Source organism: Lissotriton helveticus, chromosome 2_1 (genome assembly GCF_964261635.1).
Source record: "Lissotriton helveticus chromosome 2_1, aLisHel1.1, whole genome shotgun sequence".
Classification (NCBI taxonomy): domain Eukaryota; kingdom Metazoa; phylum Chordata; class Amphibia; order Caudata; family Salamandridae; genus Lissotriton; species Lissotriton helveticus.
This window is the reverse complement of record NC_136059.1, coordinates 1,509,530,388-1,509,545,331: the sequence shown is the minus strand read 5'-3', so window position 1 is coordinate 1,509,545,331 and position 14,944 is coordinate 1,509,530,388. Positions and strand designations below refer to the sequence as shown.

The window sequence follows — 14,944 nt, the reverse complement described above, 5'->3', positions numbered from 1 at the left end:
ACTATCAAAAGCTGGTCGAAAGAGACCTTTGCGAAGCTCAAATACTCTACAGATTCCAGCCGAATTCAAGAAAGTAAAATCCTCACCCGTTCATTCTCTGGGAATGTGTCCAGAATTTGGAATGCTCTGCCACAGGATCTACGAAACACTCAGTCATTCCTACACTTCAGAAAACAACTCAAACTACTTCTCCTCAACAAATACGTGAGCCCTGCTTCCTAAAATAACCAATGTCCTTCGATACTCGTCTCCCCTAACCCTCAAAGATTCTAACCATTGCTACCTCTGAAAATAACTGTACATTTCTCCCCCTACCCCTGTATCAACCTACCATCACTACCAGCAAACTATTTCACCCATCTACTACACCATCTATTGTATATCTTTACCCTGTATTTTTCTTTTATGTATTCCCTCTAAATGTTGCTGCGCAAACTCTGTAAAGTGCTCGGATACCTTCGGGTTAGGTTTGTGCTATATAAAACTCAATTTTCCTTTTGTTGTGCAGCACCAAGAGACATCAGATGGGGGGCATGTTTGTGCTTAGTTAATAGCCCCTTAACATTTAGTTCACTTTCCCTTCTGGCCCTTCCAATGGTGCATTGTGCACCGGTTATCCTCAGGTGTGATCATCTGGAGAAGGCAGTGTAGGCATGCACCTAAACCAGGGACAGCGGGTAAGCATTGGCATGGTGGAGGAATGGGCGTCACAAAACAACATTGGGACCTCCTCAAAAGATGGAGGATAGAATAAGCTTCTCATTATGACGTAAACCCCCAAACCTTATCACCTATTAATGTTTACATCTATGTCCGAAACAGGCATCTTCACCCTCCCTTCCTATAGCCTCATCACTGTGGAGCGAATTCCGCCGCAGTGCTGAACATTCCGATCGCGGGCGTGGTCATGACGGCTCCCGGCCGTCATCAGCACACGCCCACCGTGACTCATGACGGCCGGGAACCGTCATGAGCATGGAAAAGGATAGTATCTTATAGCCGTGCACGGAGAGATCAAAACTAGTCACAGAATTTCTAACACTTTTCCACCAGATACACCATGAGAGGTGAGGGCAAGAATTGAATGTGTTAGAGCAGTTACTCCTTGATCTGCAGATACTGCAAGTACTATCTGCCTTTCCTACTTTTGTGCAACAAAAACGCCATCATGTCTCGTGGTTCTGACCTTTTAATGTCTACTGGGTGGTGTACGCCGAAAGTAGAGTCGTGCAAAGTGAAAGCAGTGGATCTTGGTGCAGGATGAGAGGAGACTCAACATTCCTGGAGTAATAACAGTGCCAATGTGGCTCTCAAGTAGGATATTGTTGCCTGCAATGGGGCTCGCCACAATGGTCAGTCACAGCCCAGACGCTCTCCATGTACAGTACCGGCTCTACCCACTCAAGTGAATGAGAGCTGAGGATTACCGTCATACCTCTATGCATTGGGCCTTAAGTTATCCCTATGCAGACATGTACATGCAATTATAAATCACCTATGCTGCATCCAATTTCCAAATCGCCCAGTATCCAAGGTATATGAGATGTTAAAAAAGTTAATGCTCCGGTTAGATATGGCAACAGGCTCATTGGCACATGAGATGAGACCACTGCTCAATTTGTGCCAATGCTGTTAGATGGTGAGCACTGGAAAACGTTTGTGGGGATTGGGGCTTATTTGTTATCCTCAGAGTTTAACCCAGAGGAAGAGAAATGGAGGCAGAAAAAGAGGAAGAGAAAGATGGAAAAACAGTGACAAAGGCAAAAAGAAGGGATGAAAAACCTATAGAGATAGTAAGTGTAGTGTGGTGGCATGAGGTGGACTCAAAACTAGTAAGCAGTATCTGTATTCCACACCCCGGGTCAAAGCTGTGACAGTGGTGAGCCACTAAGAAAATCTTTGGCTTCCTGAAAAAACTTTTTTACAAATGGGACACTAACATCAACATATCCTTCACATTTGTAAGTGATGTATATATGTGAGGCTAAAAGAAGCCTATTCGAGGTGCCACCTGCAGGAGGGAAAATTGGGAAAGAAACATATTAAACATCCAACCATGAGGCTCAGGTGCCTGTCGCCTCTCCAGGCTGCAAGCAACAGAGAATCTCATTTGGCAGCCATTTTGAATTGTGAAGGCGATGATTGTGTATACTCAAGGAACATAAGGGTGTGGAACAGAGTTGTTTTCAAGCCAGTGATGATGTCAAACAATGTGCTGGGAGACTACAGGTACATGATATGAGTAGATGTTGTCTTCCGGGGGGGAGGGGGGTCACTATTAGTTGGTGTAGCTTGGAGATCCTGCTCAATTTCATAAAGAATGACATATGGTTTTTACTCCACATTATTCCAGGGTCTGGCTTCACCACATTATCTTGGGAAGTTGAAGACTCCTTCTGGGGATGTAGTCATAATCAGCTTTCGAATCTATGGATCTGCAGAATCCGGCATACACCAAGGTTTGCCGCTCTGCCAAACGCAAAATAACACCAAACTTGAAAGAAAGTGCACTGCATTTCCCACCTTCTAGATTATATTACTCAATAAACATTCCATGTATAAATGGTACTAGCTCTTGGGCAACGGATCAAATCTCACATCCGGGACAACGCTGGTATGTTGTTGGTCAATGTGCTGTAACATGGCGGACAAAACCAATGCACCTCAGAACTATGCAAAAGATGGCTGAGAAATTAAGAAAGTTTGATCTTAATGTCGAAGTATCTTTGCAAACATGCTTATTTTGATGACTAAATGACATTCTTGTTCAAAGTTTAAGTGGCAAGGTAATCATTTATTTAAAAAGTGACCGATAAAAGCACAGCTATGGCAACTTGTACACTGCAGTTTAGGAAAACAAAACAGCAAACATGGCTCTCTTGTTGACTTGTGTTACTTCGTCAGCCGTAGGAACCTGTTGTCATGGTATGATAAGCATAAGCTCCTTCTCCAACTGGGATTAATGTTCTATCAGACGTTTTGTGTCACATTTGACCCACATTTTGCTTCTTGTACCCCTCTGATGCTCAGTATTTTTCATACTGCCAGTGTCAGTCATTGTCCAGTTAGGGTTTTAATGTCTTCAACAATTCAAAACACTTTTGCCTTTCTTGCAAGTGTACGATTGTGGCTGTGTTTATGGCATTTTCAACAACTGTATCAGACTCTATTGGACTACTGCCTTTTGGTCTCTGACTCACGTGATTGCATTGGCTCCAAAACACACCAGCCTACTGGCCTCCAATGAGGATTCTGTACCATCCCATCAACCCAACTGTCTGAACTTGCTATTGCCCTTAAGTGATGTGGTTGGGACGCTTGGCATGTGCCTGGGAATGGTAAACCTCCGCTCTCTAGCAACGCTGTAATTTCCATGGTTCGTCAGCTGACACTATCCAGATGCTGAAGATGGTTCATGCCCTGCTTGCTTAGCCAGCTCATGCATAACTAGGACAAAGGCTCAACCAAACGTCCCTAGTCTACCCTATGCCTTCAAGTAGCGCCTTGTCCTGCTGTCAATTTGGGCTGGATGAAATCAGTGAAGATGCCTCCTTGACACTACAAATATGGTAATCTTGTTTCAGGGCAATCCTGTAAAATATTGTTCCCAAATGGAACCCAGCTAAGATCACACCTTCTAGCAAAGGATTTTTTTTTATTTTATAAAATGTGTGCACTGCAGTGCACTTTATGCTGTATGCTACACATGGACACATACGTCCACGTGCTCTATGCACAGGCATGAGCGCGCATGACCAGTAGCTGAGATTGTACCCTATGTTTAGCAAAGAAACGTTTAACTTAAAAAACTGTTTGAATTTCTACCTAAAAGAGTAGAATAGGAAGTGAGAACTCCACCCCCACCCCCCCAAAAAAATAACACAACATGATTGTCTTATCACTCTTCCATTTAGAGAAAGATCAGGGAGCCTCTAAATTGACAAGGGCCACCATGATGCCTTCCACTGGCCGATTCTTTACTCCCTAACCCCTCCACTCCAGCTACGTGCCCGATTTTGATCTGCCTCTCCTCCCAGATCCTGTACCCTTATGTCTCAGGGGACAGCACTCCTTAGCTCTCACCTAGGCAAAGGCTATGTCCATACCTAAACCTACATTAACAGCCAATCTGAATTTCTAGGTATTCTGTGGTAATTCAAACCCTGTATGTCTCTTTTCACCTGCTCAGTTGTATTCCACTAAAAGAGGAGCAAGGAGGTATTTAGGGGTTCTGTGACAGCTAGACAAGGAGTAGCGACAAATAAAAAACTGAGAGGCATTTTTGATTCCTAATACGGATATACATATATAAAACAAGATTCATTATCTGCATTTTGCTTTCATAGGCAATGCAGACAAAAAACAGTGGTTCTGTTGGGTATAAAGCAATTTCTTTGCTATGTTATAAATCTAAATATTCTTTACGTATTTCAAATCATCAACAATGAATGTACAATATGCAAGAACACACAACACAACTCTTAATTTAAAAGATTTTTCTTATTATAGATATCTTGCATGTATCAATCAATTGAAAAGTGGCTGTCCGAGACAGAAATGACATGAAATCACATACAAGGTGAAATGCTTAGGTGACTGGTAGTGACAAGTGATGACCGTGCTATACAAAGATATGGGTGGATGACATATTAACATACAAAACATAAATTCTCATCAGTCCATTTTTTAATTCAATAGTCACAACAAACAAAACTATTCTCCTTTCTTGTTTTGTGACTTTCCATGGACGGATTGACAACACAACGTCGACGTTTCGACCCTAAAGTGTAGTGCAGACTTAATTGCATCTGGAACGGTTAATCGCCGAGCTGCGACGGAGGCAGACGCTAGCTGAACAGCTGAACAGCTCTCAAGTGATCGCTAAGACGGCACACATCCCTTATTTCTCCACCGGCTGGTGAAGAAATTCTGCATTAATTGCTGAAGATTTCCCCGATAAAGGATACCACTGGAAAGGTGTCGGCTGACACCCCGTCCTCATAAGCTACTGAAGATACCTCTAGCCCTTCAAGTTCTCAGGCTGTCCTTCATTTCCCTTGTCCTGATGAAGACCCGTTACAGATGCAATTAAGTCTGCACTACACTTTAGGGTTGAAACGTCGACGTTGTGTTGTCAATCCGTCCATGGAAAGTCACAACACAAGAAAGGAGAAGAGTTATGTTTGCTGTGACTATTGAATTGAAAAATGGACTGATGAGAATTTATGTTTTGTGTGTTAATATGTCATCCCCCCATATCTTTGTATAGCACGGTCATCACTTGTCACTACCAGTCACCTAAGCATTTCATCTTGTATGTGATTTCATGTCATTTCAGTCTCGGACAGCCACTTTTCAATTGATTGATACATGCCAGATATCTATAATAAGAAAAATCTTGTAAATTAAGAGTTGTGTTGTGTGTTCTTGCATATTGTACATTCATTGTTGATGATGTGAAATGCGTAAAGAATATTTAGATTTATAACATAGCAAAGAAATTGCTTTATACCCGACAGAACCACGGTTTTTTGTCTAACTTAAGAACCCAGGTTCTGAGGGTCACTGGGTTACCCCATTATAATTAATGGTTCACAGGCAATGCAGACAACAGTTTTATTTCCCAATTCGTGACATGCTGGGATAGTAATGCAGCACACCATGCACTGCTAGAGGCATGCTGAAACGACTGCAGTGAGCACTTCATTTCACTGCCCCTAGCTGGTATCAGGTGACATCAGACTCTTCACCTCCATATATACTGCTTGTGCACCCTCAATATCAACACCAGAATATCTATAGGACACAGTATCGAGAACAGAATATCGAAAATGAAATATCAACAGGTAGGGAAGTATAGATTTCATATACAAAACTCAACAGATGTACTGTGTAGATATGTGTGTGTGTGTATATATAAATAATATATATATATATATATATATATATATATATATATATATATATATATATATATATATATATATATATATATATATATATACATACATACATATCTTCATGGTACGTAGATATGGAGTTATGAATAGCAAATCTATACATCCCCATATGCACTTATCTTTCAGTATTTTTCCCTGGATATTCTGTCCTCGATATTCTTGTGCCACAATATTCTGGGGGTCGATGTTCAGTAGTACAACCTCCAAGAAGGCAGTGTGCCCAAGTACTTCACTAGATAAGCAAAGCCCACATTTACGTGCAGGTGACTGCACATTCTGGAGGAATATGTGCCCCCAAAGGGATAACCTGGAACATCCAGAAAAGGTGCAACTGAGAAAAGACATTCTGACAATACGATTGGGGCACATTTCAGGTGTTTCTATGTCCCTGTCGCTCTGATGCATGGAATAAGCCAGAACTGTAACTGCTGACGTAAATTGGTCGCCTTAAAAATCTGTGTATTAAATGTGGAAGAGGAACTTTTTAGAGCACTCTTTCACCAGCATTAGAACTGCACTTAGACTGCACGTTTGCTCCCCAGGAGCAGCCTTGAAATACAGATGCAAATTTCCGGAAGAGAATCCATTGAATGAACATATTGTAGTGAATGTGAAAATGTAGGCAGGAGAAAGAAACGTGAAAGCTTTGTAAGTCTCTTTAAATGTACCTCTAACTGATGCTAATAGCAACCGTTGTGCACCTGAAACCTTTCACCTCTTTTTGGTTTTACTGGACTTAAACCTGCAATACTTTTATGAGGACAGAACAGGTAGTACTTAGCCCTTTTAATGGAAATATAAAAGTGCAGGTCCTCAGTTTTTAGAGTACTTGTTTGCTCCTGGGCAGTGCTGGTGTTCTCCCATTAAATGTATTGCAGCAGTGCTTAGAAGTGTAGGCACTCTACCTTTCAAATTGAAGAAGCGCGGGTACTCAGTACCGGACAGCACCTGCTCATTTTAAGCACTGCTACTACTTAAGTACTCGGAGGGCTTTGGGACAGTGGGGACACAATTTTCTATGTGACACTAAAAGAAAAGATGTATACTGAAAAAGCCTACCTCATTGGGCAGTCAGAGACACAAGTACATCACCAAGACATCAGCTTAAGCAGGAGTTAAAAAGTTGTCAAAGGTGCAGCTTCACTCGCCTATCACAATGACTTGCTGTGATTTGATATCAAAGAGCAGTAGGGTGGTATGCAAGTAATAATAAGATCTAAATATGCTTTTTATTGCACACTCATACATTTACGTGCAGGTGACAGCACATTCAAGCGGAATCTGTGCCCCCAAAGTGGTAATCTGGAACATCCAGAAAAGGTGGCAACTGAGAAAAGACATACTGACAATAAGATTGGGGCAAATTTCAGGTGTTTCTATATATAATACATGAATATGTATTGCACACATTTGCAGACAGGGGGTAGAGTGCATGAGCTCACCTTGCCGTCTCCTTCCACTCCATCTCGTGCCCATCCACCGCCAGGAGTTCGTCCAGTTCGGTGAAGAGCTGTGGGGGGGCCGGGCTGTCATCTTCTTCGCCCAAGATGAAGCGGATCCTCTCGGCGGCGGGGGAGACTGTGGAGGTGAAAATACTGCGGTTAACGGCCTGGTTGATGATCACTGACGTCCGGCTCGTCAATTTCATGTTCTCGGTGTAGCCATTGAGCTGGTTCTCCAGGCATTCTTTTTCATTGGACATCCTACACTCCCCCCTGACAGCCTGCCCTGCAGCCTCCTCTCACAAGTGGAACTTTAGTCTGAACACAGCAGTCCAAGGACCGACAACCTCAGGGGAAGAGAGTGCGAGGAAGATTGCAGCCAATATAACTCAGTCGCCTCTGCCCTTCACTGGGGGACCTTTGGCACTCTCTCCAATTGAGGTTTGCAGCTCTTGTTTTTTTATACGGCACAAAACCAGTTCGAGCCACACTGGGATTGGGCACATGCAGAGAGGGCAGAAGCATCCCACCCCGGCACCCCCTCCCTTCCCCATTCCCCCCTGCACTCCCTCCCCTTCGGCTTCTTCCCCCTCCTCTTGCAAACTCAACTTATTTTTATTGGCTTCCACATCACCTGTAACCTCCTGGGCTCATTACAATTAAGGGAATGTTTAACAAACGTGTGTCTATTCTTTACATGAAGACTGTGCCTGAATATATTCAGTCAGGCTTCAGTGAGCTTGAAAAACAACGCAGAGTCCAATACTGCCTCCTTGAACCAGACGCCAATTGCTTTTTCAAAACTAGGCAGACTGGCTATTACCTAATATTACTCCTGCTAATATGCAAGACGACCTATGTTTAAAAAAACAGCCTGACTGGGTGAAATGGCCGATTTCATATTAACACTGAAGTCAGTAAATGCAAGTATAACAAGTGGCGGAGAGTTTGTATATCATTTTTAATTAAGAATGCGAAATAAACGGATTTTCTTTATTTCGACTAGAGAGGCATTTGACAATGTGTGCATATCTGCGTTAAAATAACCATAAAACGCTATGAGTTAACCGAGTAACGTTCCTTGAAGGGAAAGACAATATGTACTGCTGTTTGTCAAACACAGAAAGGTATACACACAGACAGAGACACACAAATACACACATACCCAATCGTTATTAACTAGGCATTAAGATTAAACGCACGAGAGAAAGGAGTTGCTATGTCGGTACAAAATTTCGCAAATTCCATGAAAAATAACAATTAGAAGGCACTTTACGGAGGTTTCCTGCAGCGCCTGAATTAGAAAGAAAGTACCTCCAAACGAAGCCGATGTCTGCCGGCCGTCGTAATCCACGTTAAATGTATGGTTTCCCTCCCGCGTCAAATTCATCTTCTCACTCGAAGACAGGCCTGGAGCCGGGGTCGTTTAAATGGCCTGCGTCGTTAACAGCGCTTTATTTGTGCCGGTGCTGAGCATCAAGAGACTTACTTTTTTTTAATTATTAGGTCGTGATTCAAGATTAGGCTCTCTCTGCAGTCAGGAATCCACAATAGTTCGCAGCACTGGTGGCGTGCTCCCAAGAAAACCTGCTGTCAAAGAAAGACCCAGGGACCCAGTCTCCCGAGTACATCTCGTGGAGTCGATGCCAAAAAACACGAATTCTTATTCGCAGCACATGAGCACTCCGGAAACTCGATTTCAGAACAAAGGCCTGGGTCTCGGGACAATGGTGACGAGGTTAGCATAAGGTGATTACCATTGGCACTGCTTGAACAGAGTGTGGTGAGGGGTGGTTGGAAGAGGTGTCTCCGATTACCATGGAGGGTCTGGTCTGCATAGGTCTTGGGAGTTAATTGGTCGGGTGGCAGCGAATAAGGCAGACTCCTGAGCGCAGATCTGGGTACATGCGTGGGATCTGTGTATAAGGAGGACCCCTGCACCAGATCACTGTGCATATGTGTTTGCAGGTGGCTGGGATTTCCCTATGCAGGGTCTTTGCATGGGGGCTCTCTGGATAACTGGGGGTATCTTTGGAGTGTTTATCTATGTGTGGTACTTTCTCGGCAGGCGTCCTTTTTCGTTTTTTTTGGACCGGTTCCTTGTGTAAATTGGAGCTATATATGTGTTTGGGGGTACCCTATATCTAGAGTTGTCTATCTGAGAGTTTAAGAGCCATCGTGTGTGGGTGCTCCTATACCAGTAAGGGCCCGTGCCATTAGCCTTGGCCTCTGTGTGTTGAGAGTTCCTATAAGTGTGTGGTAATGATTTGACCCCTGACCATGGGCTCCATTTTGGAGTTTTCCACTTTCTCTTTTGGCAGAATTCCATATAGGAGCTAAAATGGGAAATGATACACTTTTTAATCTCCCTTCACTTTTTTCCTATCAACTGAACAGATCTTCATAAAACTTGCCAAGCCAAAACTTAGCTAAACTGTGGAAACAGACCGGCAATCCATTCACAGGGTCAAAAGATATAAGCAAATCAAAAAAAGCCTTTTCACTGGAAATATATCTCAAACATAACTACAAAGTGGCTATCACCACTGTCTATACAAATATAAATATGTATATATATTGTGTATATGTATCTATATATGTAGAGAGAGAGAGAGAGAGTACATAGGCATGGGCATCAATTCACTGAAACTCCAGCGGAAGTAACATCACCTACCTTTTTCACCTTGGTGACATCACAGGGAGGACATCATATAACCCTTGACCCTGAGTTTTTCCTAGGAAGGCAATCACATTACTCTTGCAAAACACACACACTCTTGTACACCCCTTATATTCATCCTTATTCATTCTCTCACACTCCCTCCCTCGCATTTGCTCTTAATCTCACTCTTGCCTACTGACACTCAGGCCTAGGTTTACTAATGCCTTGCACTGTGTTTGTGTCACTTTTGTTACTTTAACCTTTCACAAAGTCTTAGGGTGGTATTTACTAGCCAATGCAAATCTTGATTTACGTTTGGATTTCTCAAAGTAATGGAAAATTGTGCTATGCGCTGTTTTGCGTTATTTTGCATTAACCCTTTCCTTGCTGCCGTCGACCAACGGCCATCACGAGCACTACCTTGGTAGTGCTGTGCACGTCCGTTGGCCGATGCGGCCTGCTCACATTATGGAACGCCCGCACTGCGGCGAAATTATAGCCACGGAAAACGGGTTAAGGGGGAGTTCTATGGGTGGTGCATTGTCATTAATGAAAAACAAAGAGGGTCCCTGACTTTTCTGAATAGGTTTAAAGAAGGAAGCAGGGAAATCCCTGATACCCCATGAACCTACTTACTTGCAGCTCCATACTTTAGAATTATAGATCTGACTAGATTTGTTGGGCTACTGAATTTTAAGACTTCTGGACCGATAGGTATGGCCCATTCATACTCTGGCAGGATTCAACAGCATATTTACATTTTACTTTGGACGAGTGACCTTCTATGTTTGCGCTTAAGAGAGTCTGAGGATTCCTTATCCACGTGCCATCTATCATCCTTGTCTGAGAATGTGGCTTCATTGGTTGTGAACTTGAGTTGAGCACCCTGCGCGGTCTTATAACAAGTGAGAGTGCATCCCTTGTAGATGGCTTTCTGCCACTGAACATGTTGCATACAGACCCTGAAGAAGGATATGTTCATCTTCCAGTTTGTGCATTTCTGTTAATTAATACACTAATGTTGAACATTTGATTAATTTAAACACAAGTATAGAATGAATAATTGTTTTTTTTCTCTGTGAAAGTCATATTTTTGCCATGCATGTTTATTAATCACTTGCTTTTGTATTGTCTTAGTTTCAAGATGGTCTGTGAGTTCTGTTATTTGCACTGTGTTACACTTTATGTTTTGTATGTGTTTAATTATAGTGTTGTTGTTGGTGCTCAATTTAATACATGGAAATATTCAAATATATGCTCTTGCCTTACTGTGTTTATGTATAACCACCCCCTCCCCAGGTCCTCCCATAGGTGGGACCCTAGAGTTAGTCCAACCCCTAAACTTAGTATAAGTATAGGAACCCAGTCACTAGGACTTTAGATTACCCTGGACGAAACTCTGAAGACGAAATCCTGCATCTTCGACATTCCATATCGACTGGAAGACGGAAGAAATCTCCCTTGGGGTCAAGGAGTGACCCCCCTGTTCAAACAGGCACCTGAGAGCATCTTGCCGGTCTGCATTTTTTAGGCTCCCGCCAAATCCCGAAGAATCTGAGACACTGGACTCAGACTTTCAGACATCTCTGAGGCCGACACGAGATCCCAGCAAAGCCGAGACCCGCAGCTGACACGAGAGACATGGGACCGGAACTCTTGTACATCCTGCAATTTTGCAACTGCACCTACTTCCCAAAACTCCTGAAGTTGTGCATTGGGCTATTTGTTGCCCTTGCCAGAGCACCTTTTGCACCTAAGCTGAGAGGCCTACACTCCACGAGTGTTCCGTGGGCCTGTTTTCTTCACCGCAGCTCAAGGCTCCTTCCCGATCCTTAGTCCGTTGGCCAGTGGGTCCCCACGACAGACAATCCTTTGTTTCTTGAGCTTTCCTGGGTGCTCCAGATGTGCTCTGACTCCCCTCCAAAAAGTGAGTCCCTCAGACCTTGCTGGTCTGCACCGAAGCCAATCTTGTCATCTTGCGTGGGTTGCTGTTGCCAAGGCTTGTTGGGTCCAATCTGGATACCGACGCCGCAGCACTTGACATCCTTTGTGGGACAGCTTGAATCCAGCTCCTGGTCGTCGTCGACGCCTCCTGGACCTCGTGGCTGAAGAGTCAAGCTTTACTTACTTCACCTTAAAGCACCCGACATCGGTTGGCATCTTCTTGTCGCCATCCTGGTCACTGGCTAGTGACCCAAACTCTTTCCCCTCTGCTTTCAGGTTCTTCTGATCTTCGATCCAGTCTTAGATCCATCCGGACTCTTTGCTCCTGGTTGCCTGCAGCACTTCTTTGCAGCTCTCCATAGGAATCGACGACAAAACCCGACACGAAAAGACGCCTATGCACCCGGCTTACCTGGGTGAGGTAACACGAGTACTTCGGTGCTCCCGTGGGTCTTGACTCTCAAAGTGTCCAGTAGTGAAGGGGTTCCCTCGCATTCCACTCCTAAGTGTCCTAAATCTTTAACTTTGTAACTTTAACTTTCCTCATAGAAGTCTATGGTGATTCACGGCTGTGTTTAGACACTGCACGCGTCCCCCTTAGGTCTCCTGCGTCCCTACCTTGGGTGGTTCCTGGTTGCCCCAGCAATTCTACAGTCCCTAGGCCTCACTTCTATCCCTTACGTGGTTCTTATACCACTATTTTAGTATATGGTTTGTGAGGCCCCTAGGGCAAAACGTATACTGTGCTAATTACTGTGTGCTATTTAAAGTTCTTGTATTGTGCTTTGGCCTATAGCCTCATAAAGAGACTAGAGGGGTTGTGTTTAGAATAAATACATATATTTTATATATATACCTTGTGTGGTGTACTTTCATTTGATTATGCAAGAGATTATAGACTGGTAAAACAAGCCGCTATACATTCCTTCAAGACTTAGCCTGAAGGCTGCTCTCCACAGCTACCACGAGGACAGCTTTCTATAAAGGTTGTCTTAAACCTTCCATCAATAAGGGGCGTTTGGACTGGTGCAAGGTTCCCTCTAGAAAAGTGGACATCATGCCAGGCCAACTTCTGACAGTGCTAAGCAGTAGGAATCCACCTAAATATCATCCAGTAAAGATTGCAGCTGCTTTCTTTATGTAGGCATATGATAGCCTGAAAATCTTGCATGTTTTTAAGTGAACATTACTTTTTTATGAATGTACACTTGGATGTCAGAAAAGGTGTTGGAGCTGAACGACTGCTGAAGAATGTTATACTAGTGTGCACACACAATCTTGAGTCAGTATGCTCCTATGTTCCTATACTAGAGTGCCCACATGACCTTCAAACTGAAGTAATACGGTCTTGAGCCTTGCAGCTCGTATGATCTTGAGCCAGGGTGCACCTATGATCTTAAACTAGAGTGCTCATACGATCTTGAGCCAGAATACTCTTACAATCTTGAATTAGCATGCTTAAATAATCTTGAGACCATGATCGTATTATGATCTTGAGCCAGAGGAGTCATACAATCTTGAGCTAGCATGCTTAAATGATCTTGAGAACATGTCTTCATATGATCTTGAGCCAGAGGTGTCACACAATCTCGAGTTAGGACTTTTAAATGATCTTGAGCCAGAGGAGTCATACAATCTTGAGTTAGCACTTTGAAATGATCTTGAGCCAGAGGAGTCATACAATCTTGAGTTAGCACTCAGAAAAAATCGTGAAACCATGTATTTATATGATCTTGAGCCAGAGGAGTCATACAACCTTGAATTAGCATGCTTAAATGATCTTTGAGAGCATGTCTTCATATGATCTTGAGCCAGAGTAATCATACAATATTGAGGTAGCACACTTAAGAGATCTTGAGACCATGTCTTCATATGACCTTGAGCCAGAGGAGTCTTACAATCGTGAGTTAGCACACTTAAACCATCTTGAGACCATGTCTTTATATGACCTTGAGCCAGAGGAGTCTTACAATCGTGAGTTAGCACACTTAAACGATCTTGAGACAATGTCTTCATATGATATTGAGCCAGAGGAGTCATACAATCTTGACTCCGAATAGTCCTACAATCTTGAATCAAAGTGCTCATAAAATTTTGAGCCACAGTGTTCATATGATCTTGACACTTTCACATACAGAGATGTGTATATGTATGAAACTTATCTGACAAGTTAGGGTGAGTAGACAATGGTTGCGAGCCATTTAGATGAAGGGTGTAAAGGACGGCCAAGTAACTAGGGCGTTTTTAGTCCTTTGATTAACTCATTTCACAAGTTTCACGAAGGTGAAATCTAAAATGTCATAACATTTTCTCTTCATGGAATTCCATGGCGATTGACTGTAGGGTGACTGCTTGCTCCCCAGTCTGGAACATGCTTCTAGATTTTATGGTCACCTTTGGTATGGGGAGACGTAGATAGGCAGCTTCATACTTTATAAAGCGTATTTTGCGCCATTTCTGTGTCTTTTTCCCAGGTGTCATGAAGAGTTTAGAGATGTGCGTTTCTTCAGTATTGTTCTTCCATTTTGAATGTCAGCACTGAGAGATTAGGTGTATCAGGGCTATCCACCCTTGGCTTTTATAATTTTCTTACTTTTAGACTCTAGTGATCGTGGGTATACTTATTTGGGTTTGGCTGCTGTGGCTAGTGAATCCCATCAGGTTTATGTGGTTGAGGCCAGGGCGAGGCAGTCCCTTTAATGCTGAATATGTAACAGTCAATGGAGATTGTGACATTTGAGTGAGATGTGCATTGTTCAAGAGCTGAAGGGGACTTTTCAAATTTTCCAAAGGATACTAATGTCCACGTAGAATAAGATAAAGCAGATCTTTGGGGTTGAGTATAAAATTAGTACAAACCAGGGCCGGCCTGGCTACCGGGCGTTTTGGCATGCTGCCGACCTGGGGGCTGATGTCACTGCGGTGGGGGCTAATTT

At 43.2% G+C, this 14,944-nt stretch overlaps 1 protein-coding gene across 8 annotated transcripts in view; it reads right to left on the bottom strand.

The window, feature by feature from the left end:
- The window catches only part of SLC4A4 (solute carrier family 4 member 4), an 893,491-nt gene that overhangs the window by 235,257 nt on the left and 643,290 nt on the right, over positions 1-14,944 (bottom strand). For all 8 annotated transcript variants that reach the window (XM_078676409.1, XM_078676410.1, XM_078676411.1 and 5 more), the window contains exon 4: positions 7,403-7,538. In XM_078676409.1, the coding sequence (XP_078532535.1) occupies positions 7,403-7,538 (136 nt within the window). The remainder of the gene's footprint in view (positions 1-7,402; positions 7,539-14,944) is intronic.